This window comes from Myxocyprinus asiaticus, chromosome 12 (assembly GCF_019703515.2).
Source record: "Myxocyprinus asiaticus isolate MX2 ecotype Aquarium Trade chromosome 12, UBuf_Myxa_2, whole genome shotgun sequence".
NCBI lineage: Eukaryota > Metazoa > Chordata > Actinopteri > Cypriniformes > Catostomidae > Myxocyprinus > Myxocyprinus asiaticus.
The window spans coordinates 44277810-44304683 of NC_059355.1; the positions used below are offsets into that span (position 1 = coordinate 44277810).

General features: G+C 37.4%; 1 protein-coding gene across 1 annotated transcript; it reads right to left on the reverse strand.

Moving 5' to 3' along the window:
* Window positions 1–25639, reverse strand: LOC127449361 (nerve growth factor-like). Its single transcript, XM_051712726.1, has 3 exons — window positions 25492–25639; window positions 1464–1576; window positions 1–949 (listed from the first exon to the last, which is right to left on the reverse strand). Exon 3 carries the CDS (start codon window positions 933–935, stop codon window positions 336–338), a length of 600 nt encoding a protein of 199 aa, XP_051568686.1. The 5' UTR covers window positions 936–949; window positions 1464–1576; window positions 25492–25639; the 3' UTR covers window positions 1–335.
* Between the last annotated feature and the right edge of the window lie 1235 nt (window positions 25640–26874).

A 26874-nucleotide genomic window follows, 5' to 3' on the forward strand; every position in this document is an offset into this window, starting at 1 on the left:
AACATTGACAACAAACAACAATGTATACACCTGTGGTCCAATCAAGAAACCACCATAAGTTCTCATATTGCTGCAGAGTATAACAAGTATTCCAAAACAGAAAAGTCATAAAGAAAAGAGAAACATTTGCCAAGTCCATTGTAGTTTTCAATGAGAAAAAGCACATCATATACAGTATTTCCTCCTTAGATGGTCTGTTTTATGTCATGAGTTGTCAATAATAGTGTGTTGATGAGTTGTCAGTTCGGTATCACACAAATTATTTTGGATGATCAAGTGTAATATTATAAGGCCGATATTGGCATAGTTTTAGACTAAAGAAGACTATAGTTTTGTCATTGTCTCCATGATTTTCGGCTGAGCACACACACACAGGCTACATTTATCCGAATTAATCGCCAAGCCACTAGGTTCTTAAATGAAGTCAATGCCCGCACGAACGTGTGTGAATTGGTACAATATGAGTTCCAATGCCGCGCATCGATTCCCAAACACCCCGATCCACCAGCCCGGCCACTGCTGCACGTTGTCTCAAAAAAGTACTGCTTTTTATTAACGTTGTTGATGTTTACATCTGGCAAGACTGTAACCTCATTGCCTGAGATGTCCGTAGCTTTGGTCTTATTGCCAACCCAAAGGCTAACGCTCTCGCAAACGGAGTAAACTCCACGGTGTTGAGGTTGTCCCACTTTCCTCTTCGTCCTGCTCCTTGTCTCTTGCTGCCCAGCGGGTTCTGAATCAGGTGGTTGCTCACTGAAAAGAACACGGAGTGAGCGATACCTTCTCTTATTGATGAGTTTAGGATCCACAGTTGGTACAGAGTTGGGTGCTACATCCTGTTCGTTATTGGTGTTTTGTGGGCAGATGTCACCTGGGCGTTGGGCAAACATCTGGCTGCAGGACAAGAGCAGCAGGGCTAGACAGGACCACCGCATGGGCTCAATGTGACCTGAAAACAACAGAGAATAAAATTACATTTGCTGTGGGCAATAAACAAAAACGCTCTAAAATAACCAGTAATTATTTTTATGTAATGGCCAATTTTATGAAAATTTATACATAATCAAAATTAGGGCTGCATGAATTTGACAGATTAGAATTGTTGATTATTTCCCTTGATATTTTAAATGTGATTATTCATTTCGATTAATAGAATTTACATAAATAATTTTTTACATATTTTTTTAATTGACATCATAGATTTTTATTTACATTAAAAAAAAAAAATTGTGCAACTGCATGCCATATTCATTATTTTGGCTAAACATGCAAATCTATTTTCCATCCATCCATCCTTTTTCACTAAGTTATATATAAATATAACATGTTTCAAGTAAAATCAGGCATCATAACATTATAATGGAGAAATGTTAAGTTGTAGCCTGTGCTTTATTGACACCTGAAAACATAAGGACTGGTATTTTATGCATTTAATCTTGTGCTTTAGACATTAGTGTGCTTACCTGTGAAATGTGTCCAGGTGAACTATTTTCTCCTGTCTGGCTTTAGTGTAGATCTCCTCTGCTCTTCATGGTACATGTATCGACCAGCGTGGCATCTTCTGGTTCCAGCTCCTCTGGAAAGTGGTTAAACAATGTACAGTTGTGCTCAAAAGTTTGCATACCCTGGCAGAAATTGTGAAATTTTGGCATTGATTTAGAAAATATGACTGATCATGTAAAAAACTGTCTTTTATTTAAGGATAGTGATCATATGAAGCCATTTATTATCACATAGTTTTTTGGCTCCTTTTTAAATCATAATGATAACAGAAATCACCCAAATGGCCCTAATCAAAAGTTTACATACCCTTGAATGTTTGGCCTTGTTACAGACACACAAGGTGACACACATAGGTTTAAATGGCAATTAAAGTTTAATTTCCCACACCTGTGGCTTTTTAAATTGCAATTAGTGTCTGTGTATAAATAGTCAATGAGTTTGTTAGCTCTCACATGGATGCACTGAGCAGGCTAGATACTGAGCCATGGGGAGCAGGAAAGAACTGTCAAAAGACCTGCGTAACAAGGTAATGGAACTTTATAAAGATGTAAAAGGATTTAAAAAAATATCCAAAGCCTTGAAAATACCAGTCAGTACTGTTCAATCACTTATTAAGAAGTGGAAAATTCGGGGATCTCTTGATACCAAGCCACGGTCAGGTAGACCAAGAAAGATATCAGCCACAACTGCCAGAAGAATTGTTCAGGATACAAAGAAAAACCCTCAGGTAACCTCAGGAGAAATACAGGCTGCTCTGGAAAAAGATGGTGTAGTTGTATCAAGGAGCACAATATGACTATACTTGAACAAAAATGAGCTGCATGGTCAAGGCCAGAAAGAAGCCTTTACTGCCCCAATGCCACAAAAAAGCCCGGTTACAATATGCCTGACTACACCTTGACATGCCTCATAGATTCTGGCACACTGTCATTTGGAGTGATGAGATCAAAATAGAGCTTTATGGTCACAACCATAAGTGCTATGTTTGGAGAGTGGTCAACAAGGCCTATAGTGAAAAGAATACCATCCCCACTGTGAAGCATGGTGGTGGCTCACTGATGTTTTGGGGGTGTGTGAGCTCTAAAGGCACGGGGAATCTTGTTAAAATTGATGTCAAGGTGAATGCAGCATGTTATCAGAAAATACTGGCAGACAATTTGCATTCTTCTGCACAAAAGCTGCACATGGAATGCTCTTGGACTTTCCAGCATGACAATGACCCTAAGCACAATGCCAAGTTGACCCTCCAGTGGTTACAGCAGAAAAAGGTGAAGGTTCTGGAGTAGCCATCACAGTCTCCTGACCTTAATATCATCGAGCCACTCTGGGGAGATCTCAAACGTGTGGTTCATGCAAGACGACCAAAGACTTTGCATGACCTGGAGGCATTTTGCCAAGACGAATGGGCAGCTATACCACCTGCAAGAATTTGGGTCCTCATAGACAACTATTACAAAAGACTACATGCTGTCATTGATGCTAAAGGGGGCAATACACAGTATTAAGACCTAAGGGTACGCAGACTTTTGAACAGGGGTCATTTCAATTTTTTTCTTTGTTGCCATGTTTTGTTTTATGATTGTGCCATTCTGTTATAGCCTACAGTTGAATATGAATCCCATAAGAAATAAAATAAATGTGTTTTGCCTGCTCACTCATGTTTTCTTTAAAAATGGTACGTATATTACCAATTCTCCAAGGGTATGCAAACTTTTGAGCACAATTGTATAAAGAAAGCTCAATATTTTTAATATTGTTTGCATATAATTATTGATCATGGACAGCTTTGTCATTTCACCTAATCACATGCTCAGACCTTTTTTTCTGAGATGTAGAAGACTTAAAAAAATCGCACTGCTATCAAGGAGAAGCAATTGAGATAATAAAGCGATCTAATTGTCATGTTTCTTTCCTACGGGAGGATATGCTTCATCTGCCCAGTGAGATGTTGGGAGCAGTTACACAAATATGTACAGTACGTAGGGCCTCATTTGCTTCAGTAAATGTATATGAGCATTTTCAGCTTTTTAAAAAGTGACAGCAATTACTCTCTAATTGGTGTTCAAGCGTCATACACACAGACCTTACAGACACATTAACTAGACCCAAAGACCAAATTTGACACTCTTCAACTTACACCCAACACCCAAACTATCCAAATGACACAACATACTGTAAACAAACCTGAAGCAAATTCTTATTTTTTAGGGAAATTGCTTTGGATTGCATCTCTTGTCTGTGTGGCTTTGTGGAGGTGGTTTGAAACCCTCAGCCACTGACCTCAAACTCATTAGCTGTGATAGAGACAATTTAACACGTTCCGTCTGGCATAGGCAGCGTTATCATGCTGACACAGAGAGCCGAGCCAGGCGGTGCTCTCCTTTCAAAACAGTGTGCTTTCATTTGGTAACAGTTCCTGGGTGGCATGGGTTTAGGTGTGTAACGTGAGCCCTTCCAAACCACACATACACACAGCCTTATCTTCAGCCTCAACGGGGCTATGAATTCCACCGCCTGGAGGGCAGCTTTCTCTGAGCACTCATGTGTGGCGGAGCTTAGGGCTTTGTGCTGGACCTAGGCCTGTGGACTTTAGTGCGTCAACTTTAGTGCATACTGAAGACTTGCACAGGAGCTGCAGTTGTGCTAGAATGTACATACCTTTACAAGAACCTGTCACAATACATAAATATAATGACAATCATCACAGTGTGGGATGAGGTTAAACGCCGGGCATGTTTGCACCATGCTACAAAGCTCCAAGGTGCTTGCTGACTGGTCCAAGTCAAAAGAGTCTTTTTCAACCGTTGTATCATCCACCATGTGAAAATCATAAGTCACTTAGAAAAGTAATAGCACATCTCTTCTCAACAAGTTCCACTATTTCATGTCTGTAGCACAAACAGTGCAGGACTAGTTACATTCCGAAGTGGAATACTTCGGGTTACGGGGGTGGTCAAATCCCTTACCTTATGTATGAGCAATATTAAAGGCTAATGCAGAGTAAAGCGAGTCAATATACAGTTCCACAATGATTGTTGCTTCCAAAATTTCACATACCCTGAAATGAACCTCATTCAGCCAAATTGCTGATATGCGCCATCCCCCATCAGTCATTTTTGCATCATTTCAAATGTGAAACCATTTTCCTCTAGTGCTACTGATAGCACATTGTGCGAGCAACCTCAGAGACACGGTTTTGGTCCTGTGGCAACCAGGAAATAATCGTGTTCCCATGAACAATGGTGAGCGAGATACGAAGGTTGCATTTTCACTCTACATTTATACTCCACTGAGGATTAGGTGTAGGGTTTGGGTTAGGTGCGTATGGTTAATAAAATATACATAGTATTTATTCATGCTAGCGCCACCTTTGAATTTTTTATGGGAATCACAACGAGGCTGTGAGGGATAGACTTACCATCTCTTTAATGGCACGAATGGTATAAAGCTGTATAAAGCTCCTAGATCACATCGGATTTTCCACAACTCATGTTGTCTGGAGTTCTTTGTATACTGAATGCTCTTGGACAGATATTGTATCAATGTTTTGTCCACGGAATGATCCAAAAACACTTTAAACTGCAGTACAGCCCATTGAAGACAATGTATGTCTATCCCTCACAGCCTCATTGTCATTTCCATTAAAAATCAAAGATGGCGCTGCTGTAAATAAGGTCTATTCCTGTTGACTGCATTAGATTATTAAGAACTAAAATACAACTTGCTTATGGCACATCTCAGTGCTCTCATTTCTCCCAGAAACTGGAGCTCACATGTGTCCATACGTTCAACAACACTTCCATCTGTAGCCGCTGGGGGCAGTGCTTCCAATTTTGGTAAGAACAGATCGATTTCAGCAGCAAAACTTTCAACCTACTGTTGTTGAATTCACAAGTCTGACAGTTCCAAGGAATACAGTATAATGGCTTTAAGATTGGTACAGTTATAAGAGAAAATATGTTAGGGTATATTTAACTATAAAAGACTTTATAGTAGTGGTACATTGGCTCACACAAAATGATGTAGCTATTTAGACCATAACAAATCAAGTATTGAGAAGACGACTAAGAAGATATTTCATTGCCATTATTAGTTTATCAATGCTTCAAAGACAAATTTATGATTGTTAATAAAAACCAACCAGGGACATGGCACACTCACATGCACACATACAGTGAGTAAATACATTCACACATCCAGATGGTTGTGCTTGGACAAGGTCTATTATGAAATAGTGTGAAAGATCGATCACTTTTACATGATTGACAATATCCAGATGGGACAATATATTCAGCCATGGTTCTAGAATTGTAACTGAAACTGGACATTCATAAAAGACCCATTTGACTGGACCATCAAAGTAAGTTTATGTAAACTCCATTTTAGCAACTATACACAAATTATGAGATCATCTCATCTTCTCTTAACATTTGCAATCATGCTTGACTTGGCATGCATCACCAAAATGTGCCCCAACATGTTTAGGAACCAGAATTTCATAAAGACTTGTGGGTGGGTGCTTTTGAGCCAGCAAGCAACCACTCAGAACACCTTAGCAACTACATAGAAACACCCTGGCAACCATCCATAACACTCTAGCATTCTGGCAACGAGTGTTACGCAGGCAAACGCCACTCACATTTTCTTGGATGCAAATTCAAAAATCTTGTTATTGTTAAAGCATGAAATTACTGCAGTCCATTATTGCCATAAAATTCTAATATTTCAGTTATTACTGTATTTGTATGTACAGTATTCCTTTTGGACACCAGTATTCCTTAAAGTATTCCTTTGGCCCTTAGTGACGTTTCATGCAACATGATCACACAGGAAGTTGGCATTATGTTTCCGAGAGTTCCGGTACCCTAGGATTGGCCATATCATGCCGACTCAACAACAAGCACCATCTCCCATCAGGCATTTTTGCATCAGTTCATGCGTTTACCTACACTTGTGGCATAACTGGAAGTGTGCTGTGTCAGCTGTGAGGGAGACTTGGGTTCGGATCCCACGTTGAAACCAGGAAGTAATCGTATTCGCAAAGTGACAAGCGCGATCCAGAGATTGCATTTTCCCCTCTAACATTACATTTTTACACCAGTGATTGTTAGGTGTAGGTTTGGGGTTTGGGTTGGAGAGTACAGTTTAAAAATATGCATTCCTCTTCACTGTATTACATCCTGTGCTGCTGAAAAGTACTGGCTTCACTGCTCGCTTTTGGTGCCCCTCTGTGGACATTTCAGCAGAAAAATGGAGCTCACACGTGCACATACGCCCAACAACACTTATTACTTTGGCCGCTGGGGGCAGTGTTTGAAATTTCGGAAAGCACACACCAATTTTAGCTTATGAAACCTACTGTTTCCGATTATTCCACTATGAGATCAGTCTGTTTTGTGACCCATGGTGTCCAAGAGTAACATCACTGAAACAGAAACATTTATCCATGCAGGAATTTCTTTTGCATCATTAAACACCTGCACAAATTAATAACCTAAAGAGATGTATAATTAAACACCTAATTATATATTTATTATGGCTTTTGGCAGTTTTCGGCTTGAAATGAATGTTAGAGGAACCAAACCCTGCATTCCATGAGATAGAATTAAGATATTTTTATATTATTTAATGTACTGAATTATCTCAGATGTAAAGAATCTATAATGAAAAGCAATGGAACTCTGAATAACCTAAAAGCAAAACTTTTTATTCAGTTAAAAACCCCACCATTAATGTGCTAAAATACAGTATTATACACATAATTGTTCAGGGAAAAATCCCCCTGTGTAGTTGAACATAGTCAGGATAAACTACCTAGTCTTCCTGTGTGGACAAGGACACAGAATGCATTGAACGCCACTTTCTCTGTCTGACAGACTTAACCAGAGGCGTACACTCAGTTTTACTTTACATCCTGTTAGTCATCTTTTGTAATCACTTTAACTAACAAAAGCCAGTTCCTTAATCCCATCTTTCTTCACGAACTGGCATCAGTTTTGGTGGGGAAACGACAAAAAGAAGTCAATCTGATTTCTGACAGTTTGGTACCCTTTAATAGAAACATGTCCTCCTTATATATAGCATATTAATTTTTTAAATATTACAATGTTCAAAAGGGTACTGCATAAAATGAGTAACCCATTTAGTGGTCATTGCATACAAAACTATCATGTGGGTGAACAGGAAACATTTCAAATGCATCAACGGTCCCATAATGATAATTTTTTTATGTTTCCTTTCCAAAAACACATCGGAGACTCAGACTTTTCAGACTAAAGAAAATGGGTTGCATTTTCCTCTGAGAGAAGAGAATCGTGCTGAAATGTGAAGACATCAATATAAAATATTACTCACATCTCCCAACTGCAAAGCCTGAGCTCCTCCACATTTACCAGCAACCACCAGCTGCGTTATTTAACAATTTCAACAAATTCCCTCAATGAAAAACTGAAGTTACGTCATTTACCTGGACAGTGATAGAGCGATGATTTATCTCAGGAACGTGTAGTACCATACAAAACAACTAACTGTATTGTGTTTTCATTCAAAAAAATGTTTTGGTCTGGGAATGTGTGTCAGATGTCTTAAAAAGGGATGGTTCACACAATAATTAAGATTCTGTCATCATTTACTCACCCTCATGTTGTTCCAAACCTATATGATTATCTTTCTTCTGTGGAACACAAAGGGAGATTCATTAGGCTTGGGACTGATGCCTTTAATCAATAATCAGAAAATTTTCCAGATGATTATCTATCTATAATCAAATGTTTTTCAGATGAAATAGGTCTACTCTAAATTTGACCCAAATCATTATCAAAGGACATATATTATTTACTCTAGCCATCACTGGAGAATATATTGTGTATATGTTTCTTTCATATAGCCTACACAATGTATTTTGTGGTTTGACAGCTTGAATGAAACCTATTCAAGGTTACTTACAGAGAAATTTCATAATAAACATCGCCATTTCTAATCGCTCAGTTTGCGCAGTTATACCAGTTTCATACACTAACCTGCAAACTCATCAACGTCACTTTGTTTATTCTTGAAGAAGTACAGAAACCTTCGTAACTTTTGTGTGATTGGTGACGTCTTGTCCTACCTGCGACGTGGCGCTTCTCATCCGGTGTGATGTTATATCACCCCCTTGTGGTCTCCTAAAACTATTACGTCAGACTAAATTAAACAGAAGGCCAACTGACAGTGAATTGGAAAGCATTTTACTTCTAATTTAAATGTTTGCAAATGTGAAAATATATCGATGCCTCAAATCAAATCATATCCGATCAATAATCGATGTAATATTTTATGACATTCCTAAAATTTATACAATGAAAGTGAATGGTGACTGAGTCCATGTCCACACTAAAATATTTTCATTTACTACATTTACGGCTCTCATCCACACTGGAACGGCACTGAAAACTGAGACTTTCAAAAATTCTCTCCATAACCGCATACTTTGGAAAACGATGACGTGAGGACACTGAGTTTTCAAACTTAAAACGGATTAGTAAAACGGACATTTGTGGCCTGAGGCTATCATTCTACCTCTTATCTCTTTTCGTGTTCCACAGAAGAAAGAAAGTCATACAGGTTTGGAACAACATGAGGGTGAGTAAATGAATTTAAATTTTTAAGTGAACTATCCCTTTAATTCTTATAAATCACCTAGTATTCTTGTAGTAAATGTACTTGTATTCTAGTACAACTAACAGTTAGCTTAACTGACAACTATAATTGGGAAGGCTAAATACAGTACCATTCTATTCACAGTGAATTAATCAAAGGAATAAATTGATTGAATTGATGCTCTTGGCCATGTAAATACCTCTGTAGGATTGAGTGCTACCGGCTAGCTCCAGCATGCTTGGAATCCAGAGCACAAGATGTCTGTTGTTTGCCCTCTAGACGTTATTCAGCAGAAGCTAGCTAAAAAGGATAATAGCAGGCAATTTAGACCAACTGTCAAGTGTCCTATTTTCTTGACAGCCCTCCTGTTTCTATCTGTAAAGGTCTATGCACTCCAATTACTGCATTACAGTTATTGAGTAACTACTGGGAAATCGCAGACATAAAGACAAGCTGGACGCTTCTGTCAGGTTGTTTCAATCTAAAACAGATGTGTTGGATCTTCTGACCAGAATCAACAGGTCATTGTAGGGTTAGGAAAAAGTTGAAATATTTTCCCTATTGTGTAGCCAGATTTGAGACAAAACAGGGCAATGTGACCTAAATGCAATTTATTTAAAAGCATATGATCAAGAATGAGGTTATTCTTTTAAATCGGAATCGTATAGTATTTGGCCCTTTAAGCCATACTTTAAAACTGATTAATTTCATTGCATTCAAATTTTTTTTTTTTTTTAAATAGTGTCCCTAGTTTATTTTTATTTTTTTTAAAGTCACATTGACAGTAAGGTACTTACAGTGGAATTCATAAACATTACAATATAAACTGTATCAAAAGTATAGCCACAAGACAAAAATATTATTCATGTTAACAATTTTAGTGTGATAAAATAGATTACTTTATCTGTGTAAAGTTATATCTAATATTACAATTTTGTTTTTACGACGACATAATGTCAGTAAACCCTGTAATCTGGTAAATGCTGTAACGCCTATAAGTCCCTGATTTTATCAAACTGAAATCATGTTTATGGACTGGCCCCATTCACTTCAAACGTCTTTTTGTAAATGCAGTTTTTGCTTTTGTTTTAAACAAACAAAGGACAAGTTAGTTAGGCCAGTTTTTTTGTGGTAATCAACATTATGCAACAAATGTTGTTGATTGAGCTTAACTTGTATTGAACCCAAAACATGTTCCACTAAAGATTGACAACCAGATAGTGTCAAATACTTTTCGTCATTTTGCGATTTTAACATTTTTACATCTATCGTTTCAACATTTAAAAACTAATGTAAATTTAAAGCAATGGAGTTTTCTTTAGCTGAAATCGGTCTGTGCTTACTAAAATATGAAACACTGCCCCCAGTGGCCAAAGCAGTAACTGTTGTTGGGCATATGGGCACATGGGAGCTCCATTTTCTGGGTGAAATGTCCACAGAGGGGTGTAATATAGGATCTATTTTATAAACTTTATCCCCCAACCCATACCCCAAAACTAAACCTAACCATCAGTGGAGTAAAAATGTAATGTTAGAGGTAAAAATGCAACCTCCGAAACGTGCTCGTCAGTGATTATGCGAACATGATTACTTCCTGGTTTCAACACAGGATCTGAACTTGGGTCTCCCACACTGCTGATGCAACACACTTCCAGTTGCGCCACATGGGAAGTTAAACATGCTGGAGCCGTTGCAAAAATGTCTGATAGGAGATGCCGTTTGTTGGTGAGTCTGCATAATGTGGCTGATCCTAGGGTACCGGATTCGACATGCTGACTTACCATGTGATCATGTTGCTAAAGTGTCCAAACACATTTTCAGATCGTTGTATGCATGTACAGGACTTCACTTTTAATAGGAGGTGTTGTAATTATTGACTGACATCCTCATTCACCATTCATCTTTTTTCCATACAATGAAGTGAATGGGGACTGAGGCTGTCAGGTGCTAATTTTCTATCGCTTTAATAGCTTTTTTTAAAATAATAATAATAATAAAAAAACACTCCGATGCTTTATACCAATGTGTATCATTTTAGAAGCAGTGCAGAGCTTGAAGAATCCCTTGGCTAGGACAAAAGACATACTGTTTCTACACTGTTTCACAAGCAAGTCTTCATAAGGGTCCAGATACCAGTGAAAGATTGAAATGACATCAGGAACATTTAAGTGTAAATTGTTAAAGGTTCTGAAATAAACACTTGGACATTCTAATCATAGGAGACATAGCTGAAGAAAACAGGCATACTAGAGGTATTTAAAGAAACTGTTGCAGCTCATGGGATTAACCTGGACAGTTTCATCGTACACTTTAAGCCGTGTTTGGTAACTATGGTGACACGGTAAGATTACACTTGTATTCTTCAGAGTAATTATCTTGGGTGGAGAAGAGCCATTTTGGAATGCAGAGTTGATATCTTTGTCTGGCTTTGGTCTTGTTTTCGGCTACACTAACTGTTCAAAAACAGAAACAGTTACCGGTCACAGCAGCCAATTCCACTGCACGTGAACAAAACAACATCTCTGGGTTATCTCTTGTCGGTCTTTTTGTAAGAATGCATGTATTGGGACTATGCTAATGGAGCCAATAGGCACACTTTATCATTACAACAAACTCTCATCAGCCTTTCTTCTCAAGTTTGACACATTTGTAAATGACTAGTAGCTGCGGATGCACTTATATTAGATATCATTTGAAAGTGTAAAAAAAGTACGCTTTCCAGAATGTGTAATGTAATAATTAGGCTTAAAACAGTGTTGTGGCAACCAACAACTTTAGTCATAATTGCAATCAAATTATGCTGAGTATAAAAATACTTATTTTTATAAGATGACTTTTCTTTTTGTTGTTCTCATTTTCTCTCCTCACTAAGTTTACTTGCCAAGCAAGTCTCATACATGTAGAAACGTGTTACTATACAGACATTTTTGCAAAATGATTGGCTCGTGGTACCCATCGCAGATGTCCTAGTGAAACGAATGCTCGAGGCGCTACTACAACAATGAGTTTTATTCCCTTTCACACAAATCAAAAGTAAAACGGCAGATTGTCAATTCAGAAACAATTTTCGCCCTGTTCCTCACACAATGCTATTGGCTGACATCAAAGCACTTGTACTTTAGTGCATGACTTGTAAGTTATATTAAAATATAATATATTTTAACGTTTGAATGATATAACCAATTGCATGGTACAAAGGATAGGGGTACCAGTCCCAAAGAACATGCAAGATGACACATTAATTGAAATTGTCATAAAAGCACTGCAAAGTGAAGTGGTTGCTTCAGCAGTTGCATTTTTCATCTTACATTTGCTTTTCCTTGATACTATTAGTTAGGTTTAAGGTTTAGGGTAGGGAGATCGGTTTTGTTGTTTTAAAACTCAATAGAGCATTAACCTTTAAAAACCTCATCTGTTTGAGAGAACATTTAACTCGCTATTAGCACCACTCGGTGGACATTTCACCTTGGAATTGCCGCAATGCGTCTAAGCGATGCAAGTTGACGGGGTTGTTTCAGAAAATTTGCTTTTCATTTCTCATTTTGTTTTTGGACACTATCGGTTAGGTTTAAATGTTAGTTAAGAGTAAGGATGTCTGTTTTGTGTCTACCTCTCATTTGCCTTCAGGGCACTATTGGTTAGGTTTAGGTTCAAGTTTTAGGTCAGGGAGGTACGTTTTACTCATTAAAACCATCTAATATTCACCTAAAAAATCTTTCTGATTATGACACCATTTCACTCACTTTTGGCACCCCCCGCTGGACATTTCACTGGGAAACTGCAGCCAAATGTATAATATACACGTAATTTCATTTTGCAAAAAATTTGCCACGGTCACGTAATGTTCACAAGACCAGGCTACATATTTCCTATTGAAAAAGGATGAATGGTGGGACAAATTGAAGAGCTTGTTCCTTCATATTGCTATTGCTAGTCAGGCGCGGGTGGTATTAGGGGGAGGGACATGCTTATTCTACAGAGCATAACATTGGATACAAATCTGTATACACCCCTGAGTGCAAGATGAATAATCAGTATTTTACATTTTCCCGGAAGACTGAAATGCGTAATTATGCTAAAAATCCTTGCTCAAAGGATGTTGATAGGAGAGCCCTAGCCATTGTGGGACTACTCACTTCAGCCCATTGCTAAAAGTTTAAGTACTCCTTAAAGTTGTCATTTTACACAACTAGCTACTTTTTTTTTTCTCTGTAGTCAAGCACAATAAAGCTCTTTAATGATTATCTTCCAAACTCAGTATGTGTTGGAAGCATAGTGATGTTCTATCACATCTATCAACAAGCAAAAACTCACTTGGAAAAATAAGGGCAAAGGCTGTTGGGGATTTGGTGCAATGGAGATCAAACAGACTGGCTTTGCTGTGCAGTCCACAAACCCTGGGCCTGAGGCATTGTGGTTAGCGGTCATATGGAGAATCCCAGTCCTTGTTGTTTTCTTCACATCACAGTTCCTCCCAGATGTTCTGATTTACACTGCGCCTCATGGTGGCTGTATACAACTGTCTTCAGCTCCTCTAAATATTGAAATTTGTTCCAGTGTTTGGGTGGTGCGTATAAATCCTTGTCACTTTGGAAAAGATCACTCTTTCACAAGTAAAATAAACAAGGTTAAAGCCAACGTGAAATGCCATTCGCAAACCATTTTATTTCCTTAATCCTAATCTTATAGTTACAAAAAATTTAGGGCAGGATTAGATATTATCCATTGGGAAATGACTAAATTGCAAAAAAAAATGGGAATTACATAACAGAAAAAAGCCAGGAAGTTGGAAGGAAAGACTTGAAAATTAGAAGGGATTTGGGACGGCATCCGGAAGGTTAGGCAATACAGAGGATGAGCAAGTTATTACATTTTAATGAAAGATAATAAAGACCAAGAAGTACTGTACATTTTGGGGTGAACTATCTCTTTAAAAGCAGATGTTTCATATCAGGTTTACAGTAAATGAACTAATGCTGATTACAAATGGAAGCTGTTCAAGAGGGTGTGAATACTGTCTATCTTTAATAAATTACATACTTATCTTGTTAAGAGGTGGGACAATAGTTAAATCATAAGGAAGGTGAAACACTGATTTACAACCATTAACAACAGCTACCTGCCAAGTAGAGCAAGATCAAATTGCTTTAGTTCCCTTTCAAACTAAGTCTTGAACACGCTAAGCGCGAATAATTTTGTCTTGTTTAGATTCAATGGTACATTAGATTTTTTCCCTACAGGTGCATTCCACTGAAACAATAATAACCAAGCAAGAAATGACATTACAATTATAGCATCTACTGTATGAGCTTGTTATGTCAGATCTGAGAAATAAACTGCTGGGGAATTAGAAGTTCAAGTCCTTAAAAACACTACCGCCCTGCAGCCACAAAGGTTGGCTGAATTCCAAGCCCAGGATAAAGGCCTCCGCCATGTTCCGATAGTTTACAGAGCATGGATAAAAGGATGTGCCAGAGAATATTTCATGGGCAAACACCTGCATCTCTGGAAACTATTTGAGAGGAGAAATGGTAAATATTCTGGATAGTTTACATATAAAAATCCGATTTAGAACTCTATGGGGACTGACGGCATACATTCAGAGTGGTATTTATTGTAGTGCTTTTGAATTGAAACCACGTGTTAAGATACTTTAATGCGCCATGGCTGTGTTCTTCATAGGGCTGCATTGATAACTTCCAAAGAACACAGAAGTCCCATTTGGCACAAGCTTGAAATTTGTCGTACTGTTAACAAAGTATGTTGGATTTTTTTTGTCTCTCTCTTTCTCCCAATATTCACTGGGTGAAAAAAAAATCATTTTCTTAATCAGTATTTTTGTCTTGATTTCCAGCAAAAATATCCAATAAAATATCTATTTTACAAGCAAAACTACAGTTTGTAAAATAGTAAGATTGGTTTTCAGATCAAATATATTTAAAAAAAATTTTTTAACCCATTGGAAAATAATTTTTTCATTATTTAAGCAGAAATCTATTTAAATTTAGTTTAAATTAATTAGTTTTTAATTAGTTCATTTGGATGGTTCATGTAAATGAATCGGATCAAAAAGAAATTATTTACTGATCTTAGAAGCCCTGCGCAACAAGTCTCTGGCCACATTTTGCATCTTTTTAAAACACTATATAAACACTGCTGTTCATCACTATGTTTTCTACCTTTTTAAGTTGTATTGAGATTAAATGTATCTTTTGTCTTTTAAGTTTACTGTCACACTAACCAAGATTATTTAGAAACCCTCATTGTTATCAAGCAAGAAAAGTACTGCTCTGATCAAATTATTAATTATATGAATAGCACAGTATATATTTTAAAATATATTGCACCTTTAAGTAGCTTAAATGTAGTTTTTTTTTTTTTTTTTTTTTGTAGCTTGAGGTGCAGCTTAACTGTTTTTTTTTTCTTCTTCTTCAAAAGAGTAGTGTAACTATAATTAAATAAATCTTTAAATCATGAGTATCTTGTTAGTTTCAAGCGTTAGTTTCAAACCAACTTCCTCAACACTGTGGCCGCCTCTGCCCTTGGTTCAAACACCTCTTGAAACAATTTTGACAATGCAAATCCAGCTGTTAATTTCTATTTAGTCTGAGTCATGATAATCACCCCTCAGTTCTCCTCCACCTCTTAGGGTATTTTCTTTCACAGACCTGCCCCTGGGCTGCCCCATTTCTCTTGTTATTCTTCAGGTAATCCCTGGCTCAAAGAAAACCCTAGGGTCATCACCAATAACCCCCTTTAAGGCTGACATTGTAAACCCCCTGAAAAGCCTTGGATGGTTGTGGGAAAGGGGGTAGATGGACTAAAATCCCCTTGACTGGAATCTGGTGCATAGAAGATCTTGTGAGGTTCTGCGGAAAGACAGCAAATCTAGATTTTTCTCATTGTTGAGCTCTAAAATATCATGCCAAAAGGAATATGTGGGCAGATGCTGAAATGTAAAAGTTATAGCCAATTGTAAGGCACCTAAAGGGGCTCAATTAAACATTTCAAAGCAAAGATGAGTGTAGAAGTTGGGAACAAGTTTAAAATTGAGTATTAAAAAAATTCTATGGCCACGTTCACACTGTAGCTAAATATGGTTGCCACGATTCCCCTAGTGCTTGATACCTTAATAGACACACTGTTCGGTTATTTACTGGAGTGTATTCTATAACCAAATCAACTCATGTACTGACATGTAAATGAAATTAATTCCACGTAGTGTGTACAGAACTGAATTGAACAGTACCTGAAATATTCTTTAGCTAAAATTGGCCTATGCTTACCGAAATATAAACTCTGCCCCCAGTGGCCAAAGCAGTAAGTGTTGTTGGGCGTATAAGCACACGTGAGCTCCATAATGTGGCCGATTCTTGGGTACTGGAACTCTCAGAAACAACATGCCGACTTCCCGTGTGATCATGTAGAAAAAAAATCAAAGAGATGGAGGCCTGTGTCTTGACTCACAAATTCAGATACTGTCTCTTTCCAACATAGTTGCTCCTAACAGCCCTGAGGCCTTTGGACAACCCATACATTACAGTCCAGAAATCGCATGCTGTTTAAAAACAGCCGCTTAACAAGCATAAACAAACACAGCACTTTTGTCGACTGAGGTTTACAAAAAATGGCTGTATGATAATACATCACTGGTCACCTATGTTTCTTCATTAATAGCTGACAACAAGTGATTTAAACTTTTAAAGCCATGCATGTTTCTTGCTTATACCCATGAGACTCCAAACTGTCAGTCTGGTTATTTTTGCCACATTTTGTGTCAGTTCGGGAGTGATTTCTCTGTTCTGTATGCAGACGATTATTTTAAAGATTCACACCTTTATATACTCCCAAAACTTTGCCGGATGTACGTGGCCTGCAGCTGCTTTTAAAATGTCTGCTCAGTAGGCCACTAGTGGAGATCACTTGGCTGATAAAGAACCTGCTTCTCCTACCCAATCACTGTCCGTACTCAGAGAAATGGCAAAAGAACTTGGATCCATGTTAAAGGAAAAAAGACAACCTGTTGTGTTTACTGTGCGAAGATAGAAATGTGTTAAGCGTCTGGAAAACATCACAGTCCATGGTCTTGGCTTTCTATGTAGTAAAAGGCCTGCATAAACATCTGGCCAAGTAGAGTCAAATGTAAGCAAGTCTAGCACCTCTAATGCTTAAAGATGTCATATCATAAGGAATACATTTTTCCTTGATCTTTTGAGATAAAAGAGTTCATTGTATCATGAAAACGTGCTTTAACTTTCAGAACTCCAAACTAGAGGTTGACCGATAGTGGATTTTGCCGATAGCGATAACTATGGTGGTGAAATGGCAGATTACTGATTAACCAGCTGGTCCTTTTTAAAACTGGTTCACTGTAACAGGCACAGACTTGGAAGCAGCAAGAGTCCAGTTCCAGAGTAAAATTCCGGATGAGTCTTTTTTGTGCAATCAAAATCCCAATATTAACCAGCAACCCTCTACAGACACATTGGAGAAAGAATCACCATTGGCTTCTAAATTCTTTTTTTGCTTGCCAGACTTTTGACGACATACAAGCGTAATGACCTGAAAACTGAAAAAGATATTAAGTAACCGAGATGGGGGCATCTTCATATATATATATATATATATATATATATATATAGATAGTTTAAATATGTAAATGTACAATCTTGCATACTATATTGCGTGAAGTCATATATATTTCACTTTTGATTATTTTATTCACATTTTAGCTTTTTTAGAGGAAAAGTTTAACCAAAATCAGAGTTGACATTGTCAAATGCAGTGTAAGCATAATTATGGCATATCATTGCTCAACTAAATTGATGGTGACACCGTGATCCATGACACCTCAGGCAGGGTTGGGAGGGTCACTTTTGAAATGTAATCCACTACAGATTACAGAATACATGCTGTAAAATGTCATTTGTAACGTATTCCATTAGATTACTCAAGGTCAGTAATGTATTCTAAATACTTTGGATTACTTCTTCAGCATTGGTAGATTTTTTCACTTGTTTTGACTATAAAAACTCTGCCAGTACAGTAAAACAAAATACACATGTTAAAAATACATGATCTGGAAAACCTAAATATCTTTTGCAGTGTTGTTTCTAAAACAAGATAAATCAAATTGATCTTGTTTTAAGGATTTTTGATATTTTTACAGGAAAACAATACAAAAATTATTATCAAGAATATGATTTTTGCCCTAATATCAAAGGTCTTACTAGAAAAAACAAATTATGATCCTACGTGAATTTTCTTGATAAAAAAATACGATCGTACCTGGTAACATGCATGTAAAATGGCTAGAAATAGCATTTTAGCTTAACGTAAAGCTGATAAATTACACAAGGTTTATTTCTATTTCTTCTGCTCCAAACTTACTTCAAACGTACTTCTCTGTCTGCTCGTATGAATGTAACACATCATAAGAAAATGTTTCACCGCTGTTCAGATGCACTTTGGATCACATCATTTATATGTATAAATGTTTTCCATCTGAAAGGACTAAATATTAAATGAAACAAATGACAATAAAATGCAAAGTAATCTCTTCAGTAATCAAAATACTTTTTGAATGTAACTGTATTCTATTTACCAATGATTTAAATTGTAACTGTAGTGAAATACAGTTTTGTATTTTAAATATGTAATCCCGTTACATGTATTCCGTTACTCCCCAACCCTGACCTTAGGACCCACTGCAGCCAAATAAGGTCAATTTCCTTCAGAGTGCATGGTCACCAGACTCAGTCTGCAGTAAAAGGCAAGGCTGAATCCAGCTTCTTATCTGACAGCTTTTTATTCAGTAAAAGGCTTGTGGTGATTAAAATCTTCTTCGCCACTTCACAACTTAATCTCTGGCGAGTAAAATCTGAATATTTACTAGCCAGTGGCTAATAAAAACAGACATTTTAGTTGCATAGCGCAAAAATTAGTCACACATGCGAGTGATTTACTCGCAATGAAGAGGGCTGAAGAAAAAAAATCTAGATTTTGTGCATAACGCAGGACTTTTAATAATAAACAAGCCCAGAATACACTGGGGACTCTTATTTTGAAATATATGTGCTTCCAACTCACACAAACACATAAAAGAAACAAAACATGCGCTCTCACAATTATCTACAATGTATTACAATAGAATCACTATAAAGTAAATATTGTCATATGGGATAATAAATACTGTATGCGCAGTAATTAATCAACAGTAGATCATCACTGATCACTTTTCAATTTGCACATACTCTGTGTCATTTTGTATGTCTTAATGTGAACATTTCACATTAATAATTGTGAATTAGTCTATAATTCACGATTAAACTTTTAATCGATAAAAGTTAAGCTTTTTGTAGCCCATAGATTCACCCGATGAAAAGTTTTGGCCACAGTGGAACCTCAAGGAATAGTAAAAAAAAAAACTATTGCAACTATCAGTGTTGATTTTTGCTGATAACCGATGGTTACAAAAAGCAACTATGTGCACTGATTATTTGGTTAAACTGATATATCGGTCAAACTCTACTCAAAACTTCAGTGCAAAAAGCTGCAAAAAAGGCTTGCTCTGTACTTCTGCAATTTTTTGATGTCAGACAGATGAATACATTTAAACACTTAAACCATACACAATTACAGTAATAGTTTATCTCATTTCACATGCAAAGAGGGTATTTACAGTACATAATACTGTTAAAGTCACAGTAGTAAAAAATGGCCAGTTTGATTCTAAGGGCAAGTGTGTAATTTTCCGAATTCTTCTTACACAGTGTCCTAACCAGATGCGCTGTGACACGCGATAAAAGGTATCTTTTCCATGTTAAACAGAGTTTTTGTCCTAACCAGCCATGACACATGATGAGCAACAGCGACAGGGCTTTCTATTTTTTGAATGGTTTCTATTTCTGCGATGTCACGCCAGGCAGTGCAGTCAACAAATAGTTCTAAAATTATTCTTATTGCAGTATATTAAAGCCGGCATCTCATTAGCTGGTTCAGAACAACTTAAAGGGGCAATCAGTAGTTCTCTAGCTAGCGTTAGCATTGCTCTTCTTTGTGTACTTTAAGTACCGATGTGACAGTGGTGTTAGACGCTGTACAACCATCTATCGACGTGGATTATCATGATCGTCTCTGCTGCCCCTGCCAGCTCTGGAATATCATTTGCGTCTGGAAAATGTCGGAGTTTGAGGTAATATCTAAAGTTAATTATTACTCCTATAATATAATTGCTTTGCCTAAAAACAAACATCTGAAATCAAGTGAATCTGCTTCTACTGTTAAGGACAGATTATTATTGTCCCACATATCAATAATTTTTGGAGACTGTCTGCATTTCAAGTTATTTCTAAAGACAGTTATTACCTTTATTAGAAAACTGCTTAACTTAAAATTAACCTCATTACCAAGCGATACAGAATGTAAAAGTAAAGGAAAGATTAGATTTGTTTTTAATGATCAAATTTAGGATGTCCATGAATACTGTTTTTGACAAACTCGTTTTGTTTGCAAGCAACCAATGTCATGGTTTTTCCTTGTCAGTCAAACTACTTTGCACTAAACATATGAAGACGTAGATGGCTTACCGTTACGATGTTTACTCTAGTTTTTTTGCCTTTGCTCGTCTTTCTGTCTTCTTCTTGAAACAAGTTGCTTCAGACATTTTTTTGCTTCTTCGGCAGTACAGCTACTGAATCTCCCGTTGTCTCCGCTGCTAAAGCACGATAAATAAGTATGCTCCATTGTGTTCTTTTCGCTCTTTGCATCACCAAACAACACTGTTCTAAGCATAGCCAAGCGTATCTACACAGACGGCAGCCAATTAATGCGAGGATTCTCTTCTTCAACATTTAGAAAAACCGTGGGTCATTTGATTTCAACATAGTGAAACACATTGAAGGGGGTGACCCGCACCATGTAGAATAAAACACTTTTTATAGAAAACTATTATGAGTACAGTCTTCATCTCATGTGAGTGTTAACGATCAAACTTCACAAAAACAATTAATTTGCAGCCACATCTGTAGATTAGGGGCAAGTGGGGCTAAGCCCCGCCAGAGGTGGCACTGTTGTGCAAATTGTATGGCATCATCATAAATGAATTTTAAGATATAATATATTTTCCACAACTTGAATGTGTTTTATGTCCATTATAAAAAATAAAATATATTCTTTTAAGAAATTCTATTATAATTAAGGTATGTTGCCTAAAAACCATTTAATCGTTCTCATTTGCTATGTGTGTTGCTAGCCCTTCTTCCTCAATGTTAAGCAACGGAGATCTGGAGAACGTCATGCGCATGTGTAACGATTGTTCAGCGATGGCCTGAGGGGCTAGTTTGCCTTTGACCCTGAGCCAATCAGAAGCATAGATCATATTTATGTCAAGCTGTTGACATGAGCATCGGACTTTACCGGGTGCAGAGTAGACCTGCGTAGTGAAATTCATTGATAAGTTTTAAAAGCTAATTGTTTTCTAATGTGCTGCTGGTTGGATTAAAGTGCACTGTTCATCATGTCAATGAATTGTATGCCATTGCTTTGAGGTGTAGTGTTGTTGGTGCATTGGTTTGTATTAGATTACAATGACTGATAAATATTGGAAGTCTGTCATAGTTTTGATTAGTTTTGTTATGCTGTTCATTCGAGTTAGTGAGATAAAATGCACCCCCTTTGACGATTTGCCTATTTGTGGTCACTTGAGCTTTTTGACATGGATGTGCACATCTTAGTGGTGTTTTGTGCTTAGATTAAATCATTAGGAATGTTTGTGTGGCATAATGTTCAGAGGTTGCGCTAGAAAAATGTCTTTATTCATCACTTTCTGTAAAAATGATCTATTTTTATCAGTCATACTTGTTTTCCTTTTATAAGTACTAGAGCATTGAGGGATGTAGCATCCATTATAATGGCACATAAATGACAGTAGATAGGCTTTTATGATAGATAGATCCCCTTGTTTGAGTCCAGTGAAACCAATGAGCTATAGTATGAAACCTCTACCTGTCAATCAACCGTTACGCTAAAATTAGGTTTTTAAACTTTGCCGATTAAAGAGCATACACACATGCACAAATTCACAGAACTTCATAGTCCCTGATGTGAACTAGAGGTCTGCAACCCGACAACCCGAGAACCTGATGGGTTTTGGGCCAGGTTCGGGTCAGTTTTTCAAGTAGGACTTCGGGTTCGGGTCGGGTTTATAATGAATGAAAAAATAAACAGGCTTTCCAAACTTGTCTCGCACACTCGCTCTCACTCACAGACACGTGCAAATGGACAAGTTAGGGGCCATTCACACCGAACGTATTTTTGCACTTGTCTGTTCTGTTTTCCCATGGCTTTCCTATGTAAACACATGCTGGATGAATGTCTTTGACATCTGCACCGCGTCTCGCTTTTTCTTCAGCGTCTCACGCAGGACTGGCACATTTTAAACACCGTGTCAAGTTAAAAAGAACTTCAAATTTTCAAAAATGGATGTTGAGACACCTGCACTCTGTTTCATTCTTTGCACTGTTTTTAGTGCAGTTGTCACAAAGATTCAACATTCTAAACAAGTTCAGACTGCATACTGTTGCATTGTTTTATTTTATTCCAGACTGTTCTGCAACAAGTGAAGTTTCATCAAATAAATGGTAAGTCAATTCTTTTTTCCCCTTCTGCTCTAGTGTACTAAGGGGCTGTTGTGCCTTGTTAGAACTGTGTATGTTTACTGTTTCAGTACGGTTACAAATGTTGCCTATATGCTTACATAAAATACAGCCTATTGCAACAGTACTTGCTAGGAGAAGAAATTAGATAGTAAGCGATTTCGGGATCAGGTTTAAAATCTGACATTATCGTTCGGGCCGGGTAGGGTCAGGCCACACCGTCTCAGGTATAGGTCGGGTTCGGGTTTCATTTTAAGGCCCGTGCAGGGGGCCTGGGTAGCTCAGCGAGTATTGACGCTTACTACCACCACCTGGGGTGGCGAGTTCGAATCCAGGGTGTGCTGAGTGACTCTAGCCAGGTCTCCTAAGCAAACAAATTGGCCTGGTTGCTAGGGAGGGTAGAATCACATGGGGTAACCTCCTCGTGGTCAGAATTAGTGGTTCTCGCTCTCAATGGGGCGCTTGGTAAATTGTGCGTGGATCGCAGTGAGTAGCATGAGCCTCCACATGCGGAGTTTCCGCAGTGTCATGCACAATGAGCCACGTGATGAGATGCGTGGATTGATGGTCTCAGAAGCGGAGGCAGCTGAGACTTGTCCTCCACCACCCGGATTGAGGTGAGTAACTGCGCCACCACGAGGACCTACTAAGTAGCGGGAATTGGGCATTCCAAATTGGGAGAAAAGGGGATTAAAAAACAAACAAAAAAAGAAGGCCTGTACAGACCTCTAATGTGAACATAAATTGTAACATGAGAAGCACATCTGTGACAGAATTTGGAATTATTTGTGAATGTTTCAAAGATCAGTCAAATAATTGATTGTTAAGTGATGGTTTTTGCCCCACACTAAATAATGACCCTGAGATGCCACTGTTCATTCGTTAATGTGTAAACATTTTAAATTGTCTCCAAACTACTGAAAGCACCTTTAAATTTTGGCCAAGGGTGTCACACACCTACCGAATGTTGTGCTTGAGATCTCATTCTCTTCAGCCGGAGCTCTGTCACACACACACACACACACACACACACACCAGTTTAGAATGGTAGTGGGTAGGCATCCCAGCTCATTCCAACTTTCTCTCACTTCTCTGTTATGTGGAGATTGGCAAAATAACAACAGGACTACCACTTGAACATAAACAATCGTAACAGACTGAATAAGGATGCGATTCATAAAGTAACTTTGACCTGTGTATGTGTGTGATTGTGTATTTATCACCTTGCATTACGGAGCTTCAGTGAGAAAATGAGTTGCATTCAATAAACACACTGTTCTGTCAGTGACTGCTCTGATTTCTAAATTTTATTGTCAATAGTCCTCATTTTAGTGTATTAATATTGTGATGTCGCGTCGCATCTGGTGTGGACAGGCAGATAGCTTGTCGCTGGAATCTTATCGCGTCGCATCTGGTTAGGACGAGGTGTTATGGAAAACAATAGGTTTTGTTGATTAAGTGTGTTGAGTTGTGTTCATAAATGCATGAGTAGAACTTCCACTTTCCTTTCAAACAAAGTTGGCATGCCTCACAAGAATGCAACGTCAAAAGCTGCCTTTCATGCGTATAGCAAGCATATTAAGTCGTGTAATGAGTGGTACTCATGAATCAGTAATGAGTGATGTATGTACCTGAGATGACTACAGTCATCTTTGCCTTATAGCACTGAAAGAAATGATAAAAAAACAGCTGAGCACTGAAAGTTTGTGCAGACTTTCATAATATGAAAGGTATGGAAGGTATTCTGACCTGATGCTTACATCCAGCCTCTGTATGACTAGAGGTAACATGAGTCATGTGTGTATGTGCATGTGTGCTACAGCTCAAAGCACCGCTATGGCCGGTATCACAATTGTAACCTGATGATCCTGAAGTTTAAAGGGAGGGGAGACCCTTTAAGCCCTTCAAAAAAGGGACAAATGGGATTGGTGATGGCCCCTGAGGTCTGTGAACCCAGGTATATCCCCTTCAGGCATGGTCATAAACTTTACACACACAATTACGTATATAAACTGTGGCTGTAAAAATTCCAATTCTTTTTGGTATGACATGCAAAGACTAATATAAAATTGAGCAGAAAAATGTGAAATAAAAGTATGTTCTTATTCAGATAAGATTAGGTACAAGAATTTGAGAAATCAGTCAAAGATATAATTTTAGTCTAAAACTTAAAAGTGAACCAAGGTTAAACTAATCACCAAGGCTATTCAAATAAAGTTCAAGTTTTAAAGTCAAGTTTTTAAAAGAATGCAAGCATATTAGATTTATTTTTTTTAACAGGAACAAAATAAAATAAAATAAAAGTTTTGTTAGATTTCCTAAAAATGCACTGAAATATTATTACATCCCTGAATCTACCTGAATACATTAGGTTACACCAATCTACTAATTTTATGGGTTAGATCAAGTACAGATATCTCCTTAAGATAACAATTACAGGTTACCACTTTTTACAATGTGTGCTTGGTAACATCTAAATTAACTGGTTTTATTCCATTCAAAAATATGATTTATTATGGCTTAATCAACCTAACTACATTAAATTATTCTAATGAAAGTCATTTTAAGGGTTAGATCAGATAGAAATAGCTCATTAACTTAACTAAACATTTTTACACTTTTTAGAATATAATGTGTTGGATGCATCAGTAAAGTATTAGGCTACATGCATTGATGTGTTCTCAAACTCTCTTACCCCTCTCCTCTTCTTCTTGAGTTTCTATCACTTTAGAAAGTTGATCAGATGATATCTTAATAATATGTTCCAATATTCCACTTTTCTCCAATATTTAATCCTGAGTCACCAGAAATGGGGGAACATAATGCTATAGTCACCCAGTGCAAAGCAGCTCCTTTTGTTGAGAAATTGATTGCTGTAGTAGTTAGAGCTTGAAGACTGACTTAGTGCCTCTGTGAAGGGGGAAGCCACAGGTCCTAAAACCTGACAGGTTCAGGTTTTAAAAGACATGGCACGCTCACAGTGAAGTGCTCCTTCTTCGCTCAGAGCTAAAAAGAAGTTCGAAACAGTTGAGCAATGACATGCTGTTTGCAAACATTCAGACAATCGCCACGCTGCAGTGGGAGGCATGTAGAGGTACATTTAAATATGAGGACGCTGAAGACTACATGTAAAACATCAACTAATATGACATTAATATGTGTTATCAATGACTTTATGCCTCATTCTATGAGTAAGATTCATACGAGATCAATAAAAGAAGCTGTTTTAACTATATGATGATTCAAAGTAATATATACAGTAGATAATGTATAATTTGTCATGTTTACATTCTGAATTAATGGCTACACGAATTCACACGTTATACATGGCCATAAAATGTGCCGATTACACTCTGTTATTGTAATTTATGATGACATTGATAATACTGCAAAGATGAGTGTATAAAAGTGTGTTAATGAGTAGAATACAGACAAAAGAATGATGATAAGAAAGACATATCTCACTATGGGCAGATGTGTGAATGACTTTCGGCTGCAGACGGCACATGAGTGAAGCAGCATATAAAACAACAGAGTGAATGGGCACTTAAGAGTGTTTGAGCAGATTTAATTCCTTTTTTTAGACTATTTAAACAAAAAAATTGCATGACATGGTCTTGGAAAATGTCTCTACGCAAACGATCATACAGTTTGTTGGTAAATTTGCAACAGCTCGTTAATAACTCTACACGTTGGTGTGTTCATGTTGACTGATCTTAAAGGAATAGTTCACCCAAAAATGAAAATTTGCTGATAATTTACTCACCCTCAGGCCATCCAAGATGTATCTGAATTCCTTTCTTCATCAAAACAGAATTTAAGATTTTTAGGATTTCATTTCAGGCCTCCTCCTTCAAACAAATCAAGTGAATGTACTATATTTTTTTGACGGTCCAAAATGCATATTTAGGGTGCATCAAAATAATCCACATGACTCCAGTCGACAAATAAAGTTCTTCGGAATCAAAACGATTGATTATTTTTAGAAAAAAATAATAATACTTATATACTTTTTAACTACAAAGGTTCACTTCCGTACATCTCTGTGACACGCGCTCATGAGAGGGATGAAGTAAGC